Below are 18,439 nucleotides of genomic sequence, written 5' to 3' on the forward strand. Positions count from 1 at the left end.
AAGAGCAAGGTTACTTGCCCCAGGTCACAGTTAGTAAGCAGAACCCACGTTTCTACTTTCAAATTCAGTCTTATTTTCACTCTCCAACACAAATAATGCTTCTGTTTCTGGCCTGGATCTCAGGAAGGTCTGTTTGCCCAGACTGCCTCCCACCAACTAAGGATTTTGACTTCAGGTGTGTTCTACTTCTTTTTCCCCTCTGTAGAGAATATGGGTGGCCCAGGTCAAGAAGAGCCCATCATTCATCCTTCAATTTCCCAACCCTCATTTCCCTGCCTGACTCCAACCTATCTACTTCTATTTCCTTTTCATAAAACCCTCTACTCAACCTCCTCTGACTGGAGTCCACAGTGGTCATTTATTTAAAAAATAATAATTACACCTGATTCGTGTAACATGCATGAGAAAATGTATAATGCACTGTTAAGAAATAGCATGTTAGCTACAATTATTAACATTACCTTCTATTATTTTATAAGCACTCCAACCAAACCAGTGGTGTGATCATAGGCCATTTTACTCAATGTTTTTGATCCTTAACATCCTTGTCAGAAATACAGCCTTAGTAACTAACAAGTTAGGGTTGTTTGAAAGGTTGAATGTGCTTGTTGATTGGAATGCTCAATAAATGTTTATTTTTTTAAAAAAAAAAAGCTTATCTAGTGCTTACCCTGTGCCAACCACTCTTCCAGGTGCTATTTTCAAATAATGAAATCTTATAATAATCCTCCATAGTAGGTACTATCATTATTCTCATTTTACTGATGCAGACTGATCCAAGGTCAGATGGCCAGGAGTAGACTGCAAGAATTAAAACCCCTACAGTCTCCAGTCTTTGCCATGCTACGTCCTTAAAATATTATTACTTTTAGGAAAACTCTGAATTGCAAAGCGCTCTACTACCAGTGATTAGGCCCGAAGAAGAAAATGAGTTCTTCATCACTCAGTTTCCGAGACGTTCAAAACCAGTAGCACGTCGTTAATCCTGGAAGGTGAGTCGTAACGCTAGCCCCACCTCCTGCCTTGGCCCCGCCCCATCCGTTTACAACGCCGGCCCCGCCTCTCGCCCCTGGTTGCGGCGAAAGCACAGAGGACGCCTGAGTGGCTTCCACGTACACACTCCAGTGCCTCTCTCGCGATGAGAGCACATCCGGGTCGCTGGAGCAGGTGCCTCAGGCCCCGCCCCTTCCCTTCTAGCTCTCACTCCCACTTCCGGCCATTTCAGGCCTTTTCCGCTGCTTCTCTGAAGGGTTTCCTTTTACTCTCCAGGTGGTTCTCTGACTGTGGCCCAGCCTCTTCGCGCCCCTCTTCCGAACCTGGCGGCTTGCTGTCACCCCTCATCTCCCTGAGACTCGGGACGGCTCTTGGCGTGCGTCCTCGCAGGGCGCCTTGGATTGAGGCCTGCAGCGCGTTGTGACTCCGCGCAGACCTGACCCCGCGTCTCAGCGCAGCTCCGTCGAGGCCGCCGCCGTCTCGGGATGCCGCGGCCGGGGTCTGCGCAGCGTTGGGTGGCTGCCGCGGGCCGTTGGGGCTGCTGGCTGCTCGCGCTGCTGCTGCTGCTGGTGACCGGGCCTGGCTGCGCCTCCGAAATTACCTTCGAGCTGCCCGACAACGCCAAGCAGTGCTTCTACGAGGACATAGCTCAGGGCACCAAGTGCACCCTCGAGTTCCAGGTACCACGGGCCTGCGAGACTCCGGTCCCCAGCTCGCGGCGGCTCCAGGGTCGCGATAATAAACTGCGGGGGTGCCTCCCTCGGGTCCGCGTTTGTCTGTTCTTTGGTTAATTCAAGAATCACCTCTAGGTAGCTGATGCAGGGCATTTGACTTTCCTCTTCTATACCTTGGACAGGAGACATTTAAGACCGGATATTAAGATATGTGAATTCCAGAAATGCTTCCGCTAGCTGTGACATTTTCTTTCCATTCTCCAGTGTCCTTCGTTTTAAGGCCTGTTAAACTTTCTTTCTTAAAAGATTTCCTTAAAAAAAAAAAAAAAAGTTATACCTGCTTTGAAATGCCCAATGTCAGTCTCTCACTCTACTCCACACCTCCACTTTAATCGGATTAGAGATGCTGCCAGTATTTGTCTTCATTTTCATTTTTTCCCGTGATATTAGGACTCTTGGTTAATACGGTTCTGTCATTGTTAAGAACTACATTAGAAGCTGAATGACCATCTGCAAATGTGTAGAAAGAATTGTAATGAATAAGAGGCCTCTTCTCATCTTTGGAATGGTGTGAAAAAGGAACTTAACAGGATGTGATGTCTTTAGTTGAGTAGAACTATCTACTGTTTGAATTTTCACTCATTAGCTCATTAGCATTTTAGCAGCTATTGAGCATTAGGTACTGGTGATACAGAAATGACTTAAGATTGCTACCATTATTTTTTATTCCCCTTTCATCCTACCCTTCTTAATTAGTACCTGCCTGTTCATCAAACCTGTTTTTTGGTTTCATTGTTGTTTTTACGGTACTGGGGATTGAACCCAGTGGCACTATATCACTGAACTACATCCCTATCCCTTTTTTTTTTAAATTTACATTTCTATTTTTACAGACTGCATTTTGATTCATTGTACACAAATGGGGTCCAACATTTCATTTCTATAGTTGTACCCTATCCCCTTTTTTTTTTTTTTTTTTTTTTGAGACAGGGTCTTGCTAAGTTGCCCAGTCTGTCCTGGAACTTGGCAGTCCTCCTGTCTCAGCCTTCCAAGTTGCTGGAGTTACAGGCTTGTGCTCAGAACTGTTTTTTAAGAGCAGGAATTAAGGAATATGTGATCTGCTCTTTGGACTCATGGAAGGCTCCTTTAGAAAATCATTTTAATGGTGTACTTTGAAGGATGAGTTGTAAATAAGGAAGTAAGGGAGGTAAGTAAGGGAGATGGGAATAACTTACCGTAGGAGAGAATGAAGAGAATCTGAGCAAGACCAGTATGGTCTGGAATAAAGAGCCAGAGGAGGGGCATTCAGCAGGGGTCAGACCATGTAGAGTCTTGCTGGTCATGTTGGGTGTTTTTAGTTTTTCTTAGCAGTATAGGATGCCATCAGAAGGTTTTAAGTAGTTTATTGACATTGGGATAGGACAGGTGAGTGACAGCATGACCAACATGGTATGAATGGTTTATAATTTATGCAGGTTGAAAGGATAGATAAGGCATTTCAGAGAAGATGTGTAAGACTGATGTCCAGGCAAAAAACTATAGTGGCTTAGACTGAAGTGGTAGCAGTGGGGAAAGAGTAAAATGAAAGGATTGGAGAGAATGCAACAGGTATAGTCAATAGGACTTGGTAATGATTTTGTTATAGTGGGTGAGGGAGAAGAGGCTAAGGATAATTCTTAGTTTTACCTAAATTTATGGATTAAGACCAGGAGACAAAAAAGAAGATAGCAGGAATTGTACTATAAGTGAAAACTAAAATTTCCTGTATTTCAATTTAATAAACATTTCTTGAATTCTTATATGTACAGACATTGTCTTTATGTTGAGGATACTATAACAGCTAAAAAATTAGCATCTGTTATGTGTATATAGTATGCCAGTTGTTTAGGTGTATTTGTTAATTCTCAGGAAATCTTGATGTGAAGTAGATATTTTATTATTTTGTTGGTGAGACTGAGGCATAGATAGGGTAAGACCATGAGTCACCCAACTTAAAAACAACAGAGTCAGTGTACAATGCCAGGTTAAACTTTTAACTACTTTATTGTATTACTTCCCAAAGATAAGAGTCACTTTGACCTCAAAGAGCTTTTATAGACACTAGAGTTATATAGTGCTAAATGCCAAAATAAAAGTATGCACAAGGAAGAACAATGGCAGAGGACAGAAGGAACATTAGGGGAAATTTAACTGAGGGGCTGATGTTTGGCCTAAGTCTGGAAGGATAAATTGAATTTAAATACTTTGTGATGTGGCAGAGGAGGGAGGAAAGGGCACTGTAGGCGGATGAAGGCCTGAAATTAGCCTGAGCTCCTCCATTAAAGTTTGTGTGTGGCACTGCAGTATACTGAGTACTAATAGTTTTGCTTTGTAATGTGGGTCTCGGGGCTTTGTGGGCAGTTTGTATCAGTTTGTCAACATTTTTGTTTTTTTTTTTCACGTCAACAAGATAGATGATTTTCACTGGGTCTCTGTGAGGACTGCCCCCTCTCTGGAAAGGTTTTTATTGAGACAGGTTATTTAGTAGGAATATGCCTATCTGTGGGATGAAGTATTTAAAAACCCAGCCAACGCTCCATTTTGGGTTCCCTGACTCTGAGGTATTCTTTGCAATTTAGAGTGGTTCCCAATCTGAGAGAGAGTATGTCTTGGCTACAAACCTCACAGAGGGAAGACAGAGGAGCCCACATTGAATTCTCAAGACCTCTTGCTGTGAGACAGCCTTTATCAATGTTTTGTGTTTGTACTCTTTCCCTGTAGTAAACTATTTGTAAGCATTGCCATTTGGGGTCTTATTAGTCTTCTTTAGCAAACAAGCCCTGTTGAACTGCCACTGTCGATGCAAATGTAAAGCAGAAGTTCAGAGAACTTCTGGTAGTCTGGTAGTTTAGGAATACAGAATAACTAAGATTTTGAACAAAAGAGGTACTGAGGCTACTTAGAGGAGGAACAGGAGAATGATACACCATTATTAACAGAAGTTTGGATTTTTGGTAGTCCATAGTGATTATCAGAAGGTTTTAGAGTGCCCATTGGAGGGCGAAGAAAGATGGGAGGTGTCCCGACTACCCCTGGGAGACATTTGCTGCTACTGGCATCTAGTACATAGAGAATGGGGATGCTGCTAATCATTGTACAATGCACAGGACAACACAGCCCCTGCTGCATTAAATTATACAGCTCAAAATGTAAGGCCAAGGTTAAAAAGCCTGGAGTTAGTGTGAGAAGAGATTAGGTTGTGGGAAGACCTTTTAGGAAATTGTGACAACAGTGTATTATGGATTAGGAATGGAAAGAATGGAATGAATCTGAGAGAGGCAGTAAGATCAAGAAATTTTTGTCATTGTTTGGACAAGTAGGAACACTTAAGTTTGGGATGATCTGCAGTTCCAATCATAGGTAACCAGAAAGGTTTGAAAAGGATACTTTTAACTGGAATAGGATTATTTGTTTTAAATTATGATGAAAGTGAGGTAATAATCAGTTTCGATACTATACAGTTTGTAAGTTTGTAGTTGATTATTCAAAGTACAGTGATCAAGGATGAATAATTGGTTATATCAAAATGAAGTCATTATTTTTGCCTGGAGAAAAGATTATTGACTTTTTTAGGGAGGGATAAATGCCCAATTGATGAGACACTTTTTTACCTCAAAACATTTCACATGTATGTTAATATTTACATACTTCTACACTTTCTAAATACATAATTTATTATCAAAATGATCTAGTAACATGGTTCAATTGTCACCTCTCTTTAATGATGAAAGGTCACATAAATAGCAGATCTTCCTTTGAAGTTCAAATTTGACCTCTTTTTTTTCTATTGATGTAGAATGTAAATATTATGTTACCCAAGAGAATTCAAGCCTGAAAATAACAAGTTTGTACACCCAGTCTCTCGCCCAGTAGTTCTCAAACCTAATGCTTTTTCCTCATCACCTCTTTCTAAATTAAGTGATATGATAGACTCATATTTATTAGCACAGTTGTCTGAGTACGTTGAAGTGCAATTTCTACAAAGCTTTAATTGAACTGAAATGTGCCTCTGAAGTTGTATCCACAGAGGAAAATCAAAAAATGTAAAATTGTCTGTGACAGTAAGAGTCCTTATTGCCATCTTAAAAGGAAACCTGGCTAATTTCTCAAGCTCATGAGTTGCAGTGATTTCTCTCTCTCTTATAGGTGATTACTGGCGGTCACTATGATGTAGATTGTCGATTAGAAGATCCTGATGGTAAAGTGTTATACAAAGAGATGAAGAAACAGTATGATAGTTTCACCTTCACAGCTTCCAAAAATGGAACATATAAGTTTTGCTTCAGTAATGAATTTTCTACTTTCACACATAAAACCGTATATTTTGATTTTCAAGTTGGAGAAGACCCACCTTTGTTTCCTAGTGAGAACCGAGTCAGTGCTCTTACCCAGGTAAATAATAATGTTGATATATTTAAAGGGAAGAAAAAAATTATAATTTAATATCATGCATGAATTCATTGGTGAATATAGAATTTTGAGATTTTAACACAATCTTTCAAACTTAATTCTTATGGGACATTAGTCATTTCACAGATAACTTCATACTTTAATGTAGAAAATCGATGTTAAAGGTTTTTATGAACTTTTAAATGTGAAGAAAGGAAGAAGCATTAAAATAAGAGAAAGATTACTGTTAGTTTTCCATTGTTGGGATGAAATACCTGAGATAAAAGAAGGAAAGTTTTATATTAGCTCCCAGTTTCAGACATTTCTCTCCATGGTTGCTGGCTGTACTGGTTTTGGAGCCTGTAGTAAGACAGAACATCATAACTGGGAGCACGTGGTAGAGCAAAGCTGCTTATTTCATGGCAGCTAGGAAGCAAAGTGAAAAAGAGCAAAGGACCCAGGTTCCAATATCCCCTTCAAAGGCATGCCCAGTGACCTAATTTCTTCCCAATAGGCCTCCACTTCCTAAAGGTTCCAGCACCTCCCAGTAGCGCCACAGACTGGCATCCAAGCCTTTAGCCTGTGCCTTTGGCAAATATTTAAGATCTAAACCATTACGGTCACTAAAAAAGAAACATCAATAGTAAGGGAAGGCTGCTCAGTGTTCTGAAGCATTTTCTGTGATCTGTGAAGGTTGCTATTTTAGTAGGTTGGTGTAACTGGAAGCAAAATGATGCCTAAATTAATATGTAAATACATCACACAGTAGTCTATACCATACTTAGTGTTACTCAAGCTGCTGTTACAATAAATTTGCAATAACTTAAGGTAAAATGTTGAAGATTAATTATAAGTTGTCTAACAATAGTTATTGAAGCTAAATTTGGTTTTATTTTGAAAAAATGTTGATAGAGTGAAAGAAATTTAAAGCTAGTGAATAGATATTACTTAGATAATGAGAATGTTTTGTTTCCAGTTCAAATACAGTATAAGATTATATCTAAAAGATCTAAAAGATAACCTAATGAGTTATCTTCCTATCATAAGAAATTATTTGCCACATAATTGTGAAAACCTTAAACTGGCATTTTATTGTTTACAGGTCCTATTGAATCTCTTGCTAATGTTCAGATGATAGAGGCAATTTTAAGAATGTGTAACAGTTTTATTTAATTCTTAAACCTAGTGTAAGCATTAATAAGATATATTCAAATGCCCTTATTTTTATAAAGTTCTCTTTAGGATACTATGTAAAAGGCACTTTGTCTTGTAAACTGACTTTTCCATGGGGTCATTGTTTATAACTTAACTCGTATCTATTTTTTAATGAATTTTAACTTATATACAAAGGTAGCTATTCTGAAAACTTAAGTGGGTAAATAGGAAATGAGTAACAGTAAAGCAGTTTAGTCTCCTTTATTCATATCACATTTTTAATCTTTGTCTCATTCTTCTACTTTCAAAAAGCTAGTAAATTTCTCATAGTAGGGGTACTTAGTTACTTATACTTTAAAATTAAGAAAAATCTCAGCTAATTAGTGGAGAATAAATGAATGAATTTTACTATCACCATTTGTTGTGCATTAATAAAATAATGGATCTAGAATAGGCAGGCACTGCTAAAATCATGAAGTAAAAGGCTGGTGGGAAACTTCGTATTTATGGATTGAACTGATATCACTTAAATCTAATGGTCATTCTCCAATGGAGAGAAATCAACATTATGTGCATTGTGATCGTATGCAACAAGAAGTATACAACACTATGAGGAGTTCCCTGCTCAGAACATTACACCTCAATCCCATCAAGTCTCCAACTCCACCTGCCAGTTTTCAGTAACTACAGAAGCTAGAGAACATCATGGGAATACAGTCAGCAAAATCCAGGAAGTGGGAAATACCGTAGGTATCCAGTTTCTTCAACAAATAGATAACAAGGGAAAAAGCAGAAGAGCCTAAAGTTTAAAGAAGACTTTACAAACCTATCAGCCAAATAATTGTGTTGACCTTGTTTGGATTCTGATTTGAAAATAACTTTGAAACATTAGAGGAAATTCAAACACTAAATTTGCATTTACTGACTTTATAGAACTATTTTTAATTATGTATAATGCCATTGGAGTTACTTTGGAGTTTTTTTTTAAGTGTTATCTTTTAGAAAGTAAGTAAAAATATTTGTAGCTGCAATTCTAAAATATCTGGGATTTGCTTAAAACGGGGAAAATAGGTGGGGGGATTTAGTTGAAACAAGATTAGCTATGTGTTAATTACTGATATGGGGTTCATTGTACTATTCTCTGTACTTTTGAATATGAGAATTTCCGCTTTAAAAATGTAAAGAAAATCCTACACATCTCAAAAATTATATGAATTCATTAACTTAGTTTCTTAATTTCTGTGATTTTTCTCTACTCTGGCAGTTCTTAATCCAGATTCCTGGAGAGGATTCAGAAGGATTTTACACATTCTGAGTTTGTGTGAAATCCTTACTTTTATGTGTACTTGCCAAGTGAAGAACACTTGAACTACATTTCATTTTGAGAATTCATAGAAAGCAAAGAAATGCTAGCAGCACCTTTTTCTCTGTCTTTAGAGGTTATTCGTTTTAGAAGTTTTGGTAATTTTCTATTCCTAGGGAACAACAAAAACATGAGTATTCTAATAGATAAATTAAATTTGTTAACATTACACTTTCTCACATTTTTAAAAGCATCTTTAATTGAATATTTTTATGATTATTCCTTTCATATTTTAATTGGTATTCCTTTCATATTTAATTGGTATTTAATTGGTAGAATAATTTTAAGTGTTTAAATTATTTCCTCATCTCTGCATATCTTAATTAGAATTAAGGCAAGCTTAGATTTTTAATTCTTAATACATGGTTTGTGAGATAAAATAGTAATAAAGTATGTATTTCATCACTGGATTTAAGTTTTAAGCAATAAAAGAAATAGTAAACCTTGGTATAAAAAAATTAGACACAAATACTTCAGATAACTTTGACAAAAAGTTATTTCCATTCTTCCTAATTCTTTCAAAAATTTGAGTTTGAAAGTCTATAGCCACCAACCTTAGCTGATAAGTTTGTCTGCTGTCGTTAACTTAGTGTTCAGTCTACTGCCTTATTAACACCACACCTGTGTTAAGGATAAACAGCTGCTTTGTGATATCTTTAGCTTACCATTGTCCTAGGGGGGATGAGTAGAAGAGTTTGCAGGACAGCTGACATAAGTGAGTGAATGAGTGAGTGCCAGTTCATGAGATTGTTAATCCAATGAGGAATTGAAATCAAATTGAAAGTTAAGATGAATATGCTAGATATGGAGAGCATAGAAAGTATTAAACATACTAACTGAAGCTATTTCTCTTTAGATGGAATCTGCCTGTGTTTCCATTCATGAAGCTCTCAAGTCTGTCATTGACTATCAGACTCATTTCCGATTAAGAGAAGCTCAAGGCCGAAGCCGAGCAGAGGATCTAAATACAAGAGTGGCCTATTGGTCAGTAGGAGAAGCCCTCATTCTTCTGGTGGTTAGCATAGGGCAGGTATTTCTTCTGAAAAGCTTTTTCTCAGATAAAAGAACCACCACAACTCGTGTTGGATCATAACTACTTTTTAAGAATTGATGCACCATTGCCACTGTAATATTGCTGTCCTCTAATTTTAGGTACTGAAGAACTTAATATTGGCAACATTTTAAAACCTTACTCATACACTTGTTGGGAGAGATGTACAATGCATATCCCCAAACTGTGGAAAGGACGCCTTTTTTTTAATTTGTAAAGATGGAAAAACTTTGGAACTTACTTTGGGCTATTCATGTTAAATACTCAACACCAATGACCTACTTTTTTCTTGGTTGTTTATATCTACTCTTCACACACTAAACTTTGGTATTTTGATTCCTTTTAACCATTTAAAAGTACTTTTCTTATAGGTAGTTGATATTTTAAAAACCTTAGATTTAATCTCTACATGTGTTATGGAGGAAGAAAACTGCCTTTAAATTGTTTATAGTGAATAAAGTTGTGTTTTTAAGAAAACCAAATGTGATTAACTGTAGCCCAAGCCCTATTCTGCACTGCTTAATTTTATGGGGAAAAAATTCTACCATAGAATTGTTAGTTAATATTGATACAATTTTTAATTGATATATCATGGTATAATTTATTTCTCATTAGCTTGTAAAATGTCAGATTTTTGTTTTGGGATTTATTCTGTGATTTATAACTAGTTCGATATATATATATATTTTTTTTTATAAAGGCATTCTTACACTGAAAACAGTGGTTTCTATAGCAAAATAGAGTTTATACAGACTTTAAAAATGAGAAGGTTGTAACAGGTAGAATAATTTGAGACACTACAATGGGGGCAAATGAAATGGGAAAATTTGTAGTGAGTTATCTGCACTCATTACATTTCCAGTGCTTTAACAAAGAAAAAAAATGGTCTGTGTCATTTTAACATTTTAATTGGCTAGTTCCTGTCCTTTTGTGGCTTTTATGTCTTCAAGTCATTTCCAGCTAAAATTGACAGTTGTAATTTAGTATCACATAAGTGCCATACATTTTATCCTCATGGGTGTGATGCACTGAGAAGTTAGTTTTTTTTCCTTCTTTGCTTTCATTTGTGTCTTGCACATTTTTTTTCCTACAATCTGGTTAGCAACCCAAAAATGATTTAAAAATTTAGAATGCTATGTGTGTTTCCTATTTAATAATCTTTATTGATTGTTCATTTAATGAGAAATAGCACATTCTTTACACTTTAGGGTTTAGACTGTATCTTATAATATGTATGGATAAAACTGATTGAAATAAGACTTTTTTTCCAAATATTCCAGAATAGAATACAAGATAATGCAAAATTGTGTAGATATTTAAGGATTTTCTAGTGTTTAAAAAAAAAAATTGCAACTGCTTTTTGGCTACACCTTCCCATCTTCACCCAAGTGATGACTACTAAACAAGACTGTCATATTGTACGCTTTGATATGTGATACCACAGAACACTGAATAACAGTTCTAGTCACTTAACCATTACTGATTAGAAGTTAACTCTCAATTCTAAGATGACTTAAAATGCATATATATACTTATATAATACTTATATATATGTATATAAGTATATATATAAATATATATACACTTCTGCATGTAAGAACAAAATGAATTCAAGTTATCATGCTTGCTAATTTCAGATGTCACAGTGCAGCAAGGGGTAAATGTGTTTTCAACCCTTTAATATTCTTAAAGACCAAATAGCTATTCCTTAAACAAAATTTATCAATGAATTAAGATGAGAAGTTCAAGATTTTGCAGATTTATTTTTATTTGGGTTCTTGTGTCAAAGTTGTCCTGCAGCTTTATAAGCATTGCTTTATGTTTAGATATGAAAGTTTTGAGCACTATTGTTAATGTGATTGATAAGTATGGATAAATATGGGTATATATAAAATGTCATTTTCTGGTTGCCCATGGACTCTAATGTGTTCAGCTACTTACACCATAATTGAACAGAGTCAGGTATAGATCTTGCCAAGTTAGGCATAGATAGTGCACTCATTTAACCTGTGCCTCTAAGAACTTCATGATATCAGACTATTATCACAATTTTTGATGGAACTATTGAGATATATTAAAGTTTTTGAAATTACCCCTGTTATCTGTTGTTGAAAGTAGTATAGTCTTATTTTAGTCTCTGTGTAGCTGGCTTAATTTGACAGCTATCTAATTAACTGGGTATGTATATATAAATAAAAAAATACATATCTATTCAAGACATAAATGTTAAATAACATTTTTTCTTCCTCCTACTACATAGTCTACAGCTCTTTTTTTTTTTTTTTTTGTCTTTAATTCTTTCATAATTTGTTGCAGTAGTTTGAATTTCCCAAATAGTTATGTTTGGACATATGACTCAATACATATTTGAATATGATAGTTGTATATATTTTTAAAGTAGAATAAATAATGGAAAGCGACTTGATACACAGGTTTATACTAAAATTTCAATTGAGTGAAGATACATTTTAAGATGTTACTTTATTAATCTTTACATTCTTTTTTCTATTAAAGTAACAGTTTTTGGTTTACAGCTTTCATCTGGGCTTGATGATAATCAGCTTTGAAAATACAGTGGATTGAAATTCTTTGGAAGATTTCATTGGAATGTCTGTACTATATCCATTTGTTTCCTTTTGGTTTGTAAACGTATATAGCATTTATAAATAGGACAAAGCAGACCCTATGAATTTTGTTTTCACAAATTAAATAATTCAAAGGGTTTTTCATTTACTTTTAAAAAGAAAAAAGAAATTTCTCTAAGTTAATAGTTGTTGGTTCCACAAAATTGCACCCATCAATTTCTCGTAGAATAAAAGAATCTTTCAGCAAACTGACTTCACTTGTTTCTGTCAGGATTTAAATCTTTCTAAAGCTCCTTAAACACACACTATGGAGTAGTTCTTTAACAAGAGTGATCATTTATTTGGTATTTCATTATGATATCTGAGGGACTAGCCAAGAAAGACAGTTACAGAAGCACCATTGCCTCATTTTGTATCTTCTTTTCGCTTTTCTTATTGAAAGTCTTTAGGGGTAAAAGACACTGAAGCCATCAATTGCTCTAAAAGACTTAAATTTTTAAGTAAATTAACTTTATGTTTTGTAACATCCAGGAGCATTGATTCCCCCCCCACCCTCGCCTTTCCCTTCATAAAGCAATCAAATAAAGACATCTAGTTCCTGGGCATAGCTCTGCAAAAATAGAGAAATAATCGTAAATATAGGTTAACATTTGTTGAATGCTTACCCTGGGCTAGGTGCTGTAGTAAGTATATTACTCACTTACCTATCTCCTTTTTGTGCTAATCTTATGAACTGGGGATTTCATTCTTATTTAACAGATGAGGAATCTGAGACATAGAGAGGATATGAAATCTCATCACACAGAAATTAGCAGAGTCTGAAAGGAACCTTGGTGGTCAGTCTTCCGAGCCCTCCTTCTCAGTATTGCCTTAACACCAATTCGGATAGGTCTCTGAAGGTTTAGCTATCTTTATATCACTATAACTCAATGCAGGTTCAGTGCTTAGGAGTCATACCAAATTGAATCATGATTGTGTGACCTTGTACAAGTGATTTTATTAACTATTTCCATTTCTTCATCTGCTTCAGTATAATAAGAATGAAATTATTTATAAAACATACAGGATGAATGTCTCACATACACAAGCATTGTGTTACTATGTTTTTATCTGAGTATCTTTCATCTGTCCAATTCTATTTTTTTTTTGGTGCTGGGGATTGAACCCAGGGCCTTGTGCTTGCAAGGCAAGCACTGTACCGACTGAGCTATCTCCCCAGCCCCCTGTCCAATTCTGTTTTAATCTTCAGTTCTTATGTTCTCACTGTGGCATCTGTTTATATCTTTCTTAATCTGTGACACAAATTTGAAAGTGAATGTTTATCATCAACATAATAGTCTGCTAGAAGTTTCAAAAATGAAGATAGTCAGACCCTTAGGAATATAACTTGATTGGTGGAGATAGAATAGCTACATGAGCAACTAATATAACTGAAGTATTAGAGCAGAATGAACTTTACAGGTCCAGGATACTTGAGGGCTGCTAGAGGAAGAAGAGAATAGGTAGATCAAAAGACTTATTCTTTAAGAGTTTAATTTTGCATTACCACAAGGGACACCAGTGGTTGTGTGTCTGTGCCAATAAATGAGCTATTTAATCTCATTCAGGGAGTATTATCCAGTCCCTGTTGCTACAGATTGGAAATTGTATTCTTGTTAACTTTGTTAACAATGGAGATGATTGGTCTCCTAAGTAACTTCATCTTGGAATCCATATTCTGGAAGAAGAGACAGGGATATTATTCTATTTTTCAGTCTGCATTTTTCTATCCATGAGATAGCATCATTAGGAATCAGATTTCTTGCTGAGATCCAGATTTTTTAGAAGTAGCACTTGTATAATCTGTTTTCAGTGCTGGTAATTACTAGTGATAATTACTATTTTAAAAAGAAAAAGTACCAACATAAGAATTTTATAATGATTTAGAGAATAAAATTCCACCATTTTGACATAGTTCAGCTATTTTTATAGATACTTACTAATATTTTTAAATAAATTGATATTATACACTTAATAGCAAGTTCTTAAACTTCTAAAACTATGAAATCTGTCAATACACTTACAATTTAAAGGGAAAATTATGAATTACACTTATATCCAATACTCAGGTTAAAAATAAAATTTTGCCAATACCTTAGAAACCTGTCTGTGCTTTCCTGGTCACACTCTTGAATCTAGAGATAGTCATTATTCTAATGAAAATAATTTCCTTATTTTTCTCTATATTTTTTACCTGTTATATATACTATTCCTCACACCTTTTGTTTAATAATTTCCAAACTATGACAGACTTTTGCAGATACAAGTTGTGTATTGGCAATGTCAAATTGTTCAGTGTTTCTAAATGCTTACTCCTTTACATACTTAACTTTTTGTCAGCCTGTAAAATAGTTCATTGATTAGTGTGGCTTAGACTGCATTTTTGAGTATGCTGATTGATATCTCCTTTCCTTAACCTGGTCTAAAAATTCAGGCAAATGTAAATGTTAACAGAAATTTAAAGTTAAAGTCTTTTTAATAAATAGAAAATCACACATTTTATTACTCACTCAACATTTGAGAGTCATCCATCGTATTAATTTTCTCTTGTTTATGTAGCTGAAACTGGGTGTTCAAAAAGAGGTTTATTTAGCTCATAGTTTTAGAGGTTTAAAGTTCCAGATTAGGCAACCACATTTGAGGACCCCTGGCAGAAGTGTTTGTTAGAGGGAAAGATCATACTGTGAGACAGGAAGTCAGACACCAGAAAGAGGACAGTCTTGCTTTTTCTTATTTTTATAACAGCCCATTCTTGCTAGAACTAATGGGCCCCACAAAAACTGTCTTATCTCCAGTGCAGTGCCCCCAGTGGCCTGATTACTCAGTAACCCACCTCTCAAAGATTCTGGCCCATGAGAGACCAAGCACACCCAAACTGTGGCATTCATGTTAGTGCTTGTGGCTGTGGTTTGTTTTCTTCACTGTGTAGTAGTCTATCATATTAATATACCATAATTATATGTTTTTTCTACTGTAATGGTATTTGTATTGTTCCTAGTTTTTTATTATTACAAACAAAGCCACTGCGAACGTCCTTATATATAAGTTCTGTTGTCCTGCATAAGATCTTGAGAATACATCTAGGAATGGAATGATGGGTCATAGGATATGTGTATCTTCAACCTCACTAAATAATACCTAACTTTTCCGAAATAGTTATATATCAATATTTGTATGGCTAGTGTTAGAAAATTCCACCTTCGATATTGTCAGACTATAAAACTTAAAAAAAAAATAATCCTCTGTACATCTAATGGTAAAGGTTGAGCACTCCTAATCTGAATCTGAAGTGCACCATCACTCAAACACTTAGGAATTTGGGGGCATTTCAGATTTCTGGTTAAAGATGTGCAAACAGTAAAGTCTATACAAATATTCCAAAATTCAAGAAACTCACAAATCTGAAATACTTCTGGTCCCAAACATTTCAAATAAGGGATATTTAACATGTAATTCCTTGTTTAATTTGTATTTCCTTGAATCTAATTCTCTCCACAGATTTATTATCCTTTGGATTTTCTCTCCAGACAGATCCTGTCTAAACCATTTGGCCATTTTTAAAAATTGGATAGCCTTGAATTTTTTTAAAAAAATATATAATTTTTTTACATATTGAAGAAACATCCTCTGGTCATAAGTATTTAAAATGTCTTTTTTTCATTGAGATACTTTCCTTTTTTTGATTTTAATATTACTGCATTATAGTTATAATGGTGGGTCTCATTTTGACATTCATAAATGCATACAACATATTTCACTCTATTTCATTCTCAAATATTTCCTCTTTCCTTCCCCTGGTACCTCCTCCTGATCCCCTCTTTCTATGCTATTTGTCTTCCATATGCTTACTGGAAAACATCATTCTAAGTGAAACATGCCAGATTCAGAAGGTTAAGGGACAATTTTTTTCTCATGCACTAGCTAGAAGGAGAAAAATGAATTTAAAAAAGGCCCCTTGTAAAAATGGAAAGAGGAACAGTAGAGTAGAAGAAGGGGATTAAGGTAGAGGAAGAGTTATTTAAAAGGAGAAAAATGGGGTAATGATATGAACCTAATTATGTTTTATATATATATGAATATTCCAATTTTATATACAACTGTAATGTATCAACTATAGATAAAATGTCTTTGCACACTTTATTTTTATCACTCTACTTCTAGTGAAATGGATTGATTTTTTTTTTCTCTCTCTTTTGGTGTTTTGTGTCTTGTTTAAAAAGTAATTTCTTGACCAGGCTCCGTGGTGCACACCTGTAATCCCAGCAACTCAGGAGACTGAGGCAGGAGGATCTCAAGTTCAAAGCCAGCCTCAGCACCTTAGTGAGGCCCTAAGCAATTCAGGGAGACCCTGTCTCTAAATAAAATATTGAAAAGGGCTGGGGATGTGGCTTAGTGGTTAAGCAACACTGGGTTCAATCCCTCGCACCAAAATACATAAATAAATAAATAAATAATTTCCTGAAGTCGTGAATATCTACTGTATCCTAAAAATATGTATGATTTTTGTCTTGTACTTAAATTGAACTTTGTGTTTGGGGTAAGGTAGGCAACCAGATTCTTTTATTTTTTTCCTCTAGGTCTTGAAAAGTCATCTTTACTTATTGACCATACCACTTCGGACATTTATTAATGCTCATATTTACATGAGTCTATTTCTTTGTTCTCTGTTGTATTTCATTGAGCAGATTGTCCATTTAAGCTTTAAATTTAAGTAATTAAGATAGAATATTATTAGTAAAACAAGTCTTTCTAGACCTTGTTCTTAAAGATTTTGGCTATCAGTCCTTTGCAGTTTTGTACAAATTTTAGCATTAGCACATCAAATTTCAGTTGAAGAATATAAATCTGTTAGGATTTTGATTGGGATTATATTTGGTCTGTGAACAATTTTATGTTTATAATAGTACATTTTCTGGTGAACTAATATGTAATCTTTATAGAGTTGAGGTCTTAAATTTTGATAGTTTTATAATTTTCCTCATAGAAGAAGTTCATGTATTTCATTAAATTAATCTTGTTAATTCTTCATATTTTTTGATGCTGTTATAAATGGTATCTTGTCTTTATTCTTTTTACCCCCCTGTGCTGCTAGGGATGGAACTTAAGACCTTGTACATGATAAGCAAGCACTCAACCACTGAGCTGTATACACCAAGCCTTTTTAAAAATTTTTCTTTTAAATTTTGAAACAGTCTCACTAGTTGACCAAGCTGACCTCAAACTTGTTGTCTTCTTAACCTAGCTTCCTGAATAGCTGAGATTATAGGTTGAGCTACCACATGTGGCTTATATATGGTATCTTTAAGTTTTTTTTATTTTTTGTTTGTTGCTGGTATATTGAAATCATTTTCAAATTGACTTTTCTATTCATCAACCTTGCCAAATTCTCTCATAGATTCTACTAATTTATCTGTAGATTCTTTTGGACTTTATATATATATATATATATATATATATGTGTGTGTGTGTGTGTGTGTGTGTGTGTGTATATATAGGCATGTTTCATCTACAATTAATAATGAATTTGTCTTTCTGTTCTTGCATCTTTTTTTCTTATGAAATTTCATTTGCAGGGACCTCCAGTGCAGTATTGAATAGAACTGATCTTAATAAGCATACCTGTTTTCTGGGAATGCTTTTAAGTTATCCTGTAAGCATCTTAAAGTATTTTTATTAAATTTAGAAATTTCTAAGTGTGAGAAATTTTTCAATCATCATAAATCAGGTTGAGTTTTATCAAAACTTCTTATTATAATTTTTGAGAAAAATCATGTTTTTTCTGCCTTTACTCTTTTAATGGGGCCAGTTATATGAATTGGCTTTCTACTATTAAACCAACTGTGTTAAGTCAGCTTTTTGTTGCTGTGACCAAAATACCTCATAAGATTAAAATACCCCATAAAGATTTTGGGGAAAACGTTTATTTTGATTCATGGTTTCAGAGCTTCAGTCCATAGTCTGCAGGCTCTATCCGTTCTTCTAAGCCCAAAGTGAGGTGAAGCACCATGATGTAAGGGCACAGCAGAGGAAAGCTGCTAACCTTCTAGTAGCAGGGAAGTAGGGAGAGGAAGGAGCCAGGGAACAAGACATAATTTCCAAGGCCCATGCCCCGCTTGATTTGACTTCCTTCAACCATGACCCGTCTGCCTAA

At 35.1% G+C, this 18,439-nt stretch overlaps 1 protein-coding gene across 2 annotated transcripts in view; it reads left to right on the plus strand.

Annotated features, from left to right (window-relative positions):
• Positions 1-12,501, plus strand: part of Tmed7 (transmembrane p24 trafficking protein 7) — a 32,424-nt gene extending 19,923 nt beyond the window's left edge. Inside the window, exons 2-5 of one of the 2 annotated variants that reach the window (XM_047555050.1) lie at positions 873-992; positions 1,270-1,673; positions 5,853-6,098; positions 9,470-12,501. In XM_047555050.1, coding sequence (XP_047411006.1) covers positions 1,479-1,673; positions 5,853-6,098; positions 9,470-9,706 — 678 coding nt within the window. In that variant the 5' untranslated portion in view covers positions 873-992; positions 1,270-1,478 and the 3' untranslated portion in view covers positions 9,707-12,501. Of the gene's footprint in view, positions 1-872; positions 993-1,202; positions 1,674-5,852; positions 6,099-9,469 lie in introns of those variants that run through there. The other variant, XM_047555049.1, reaches the window with a different exon arrangement.
• Positions 12,502-18,439: the final 5,938 nt, after the last annotated feature.

The sequence above is a fragment of the Sciurus carolinensis genome, chromosome 6 (genome assembly GCF_902686445.1).
Source record: "Sciurus carolinensis chromosome 6, mSciCar1.2, whole genome shotgun sequence".
Classification (NCBI taxonomy): domain Eukaryota; kingdom Metazoa; phylum Chordata; class Mammalia; order Rodentia; family Sciuridae; genus Sciurus; species Sciurus carolinensis.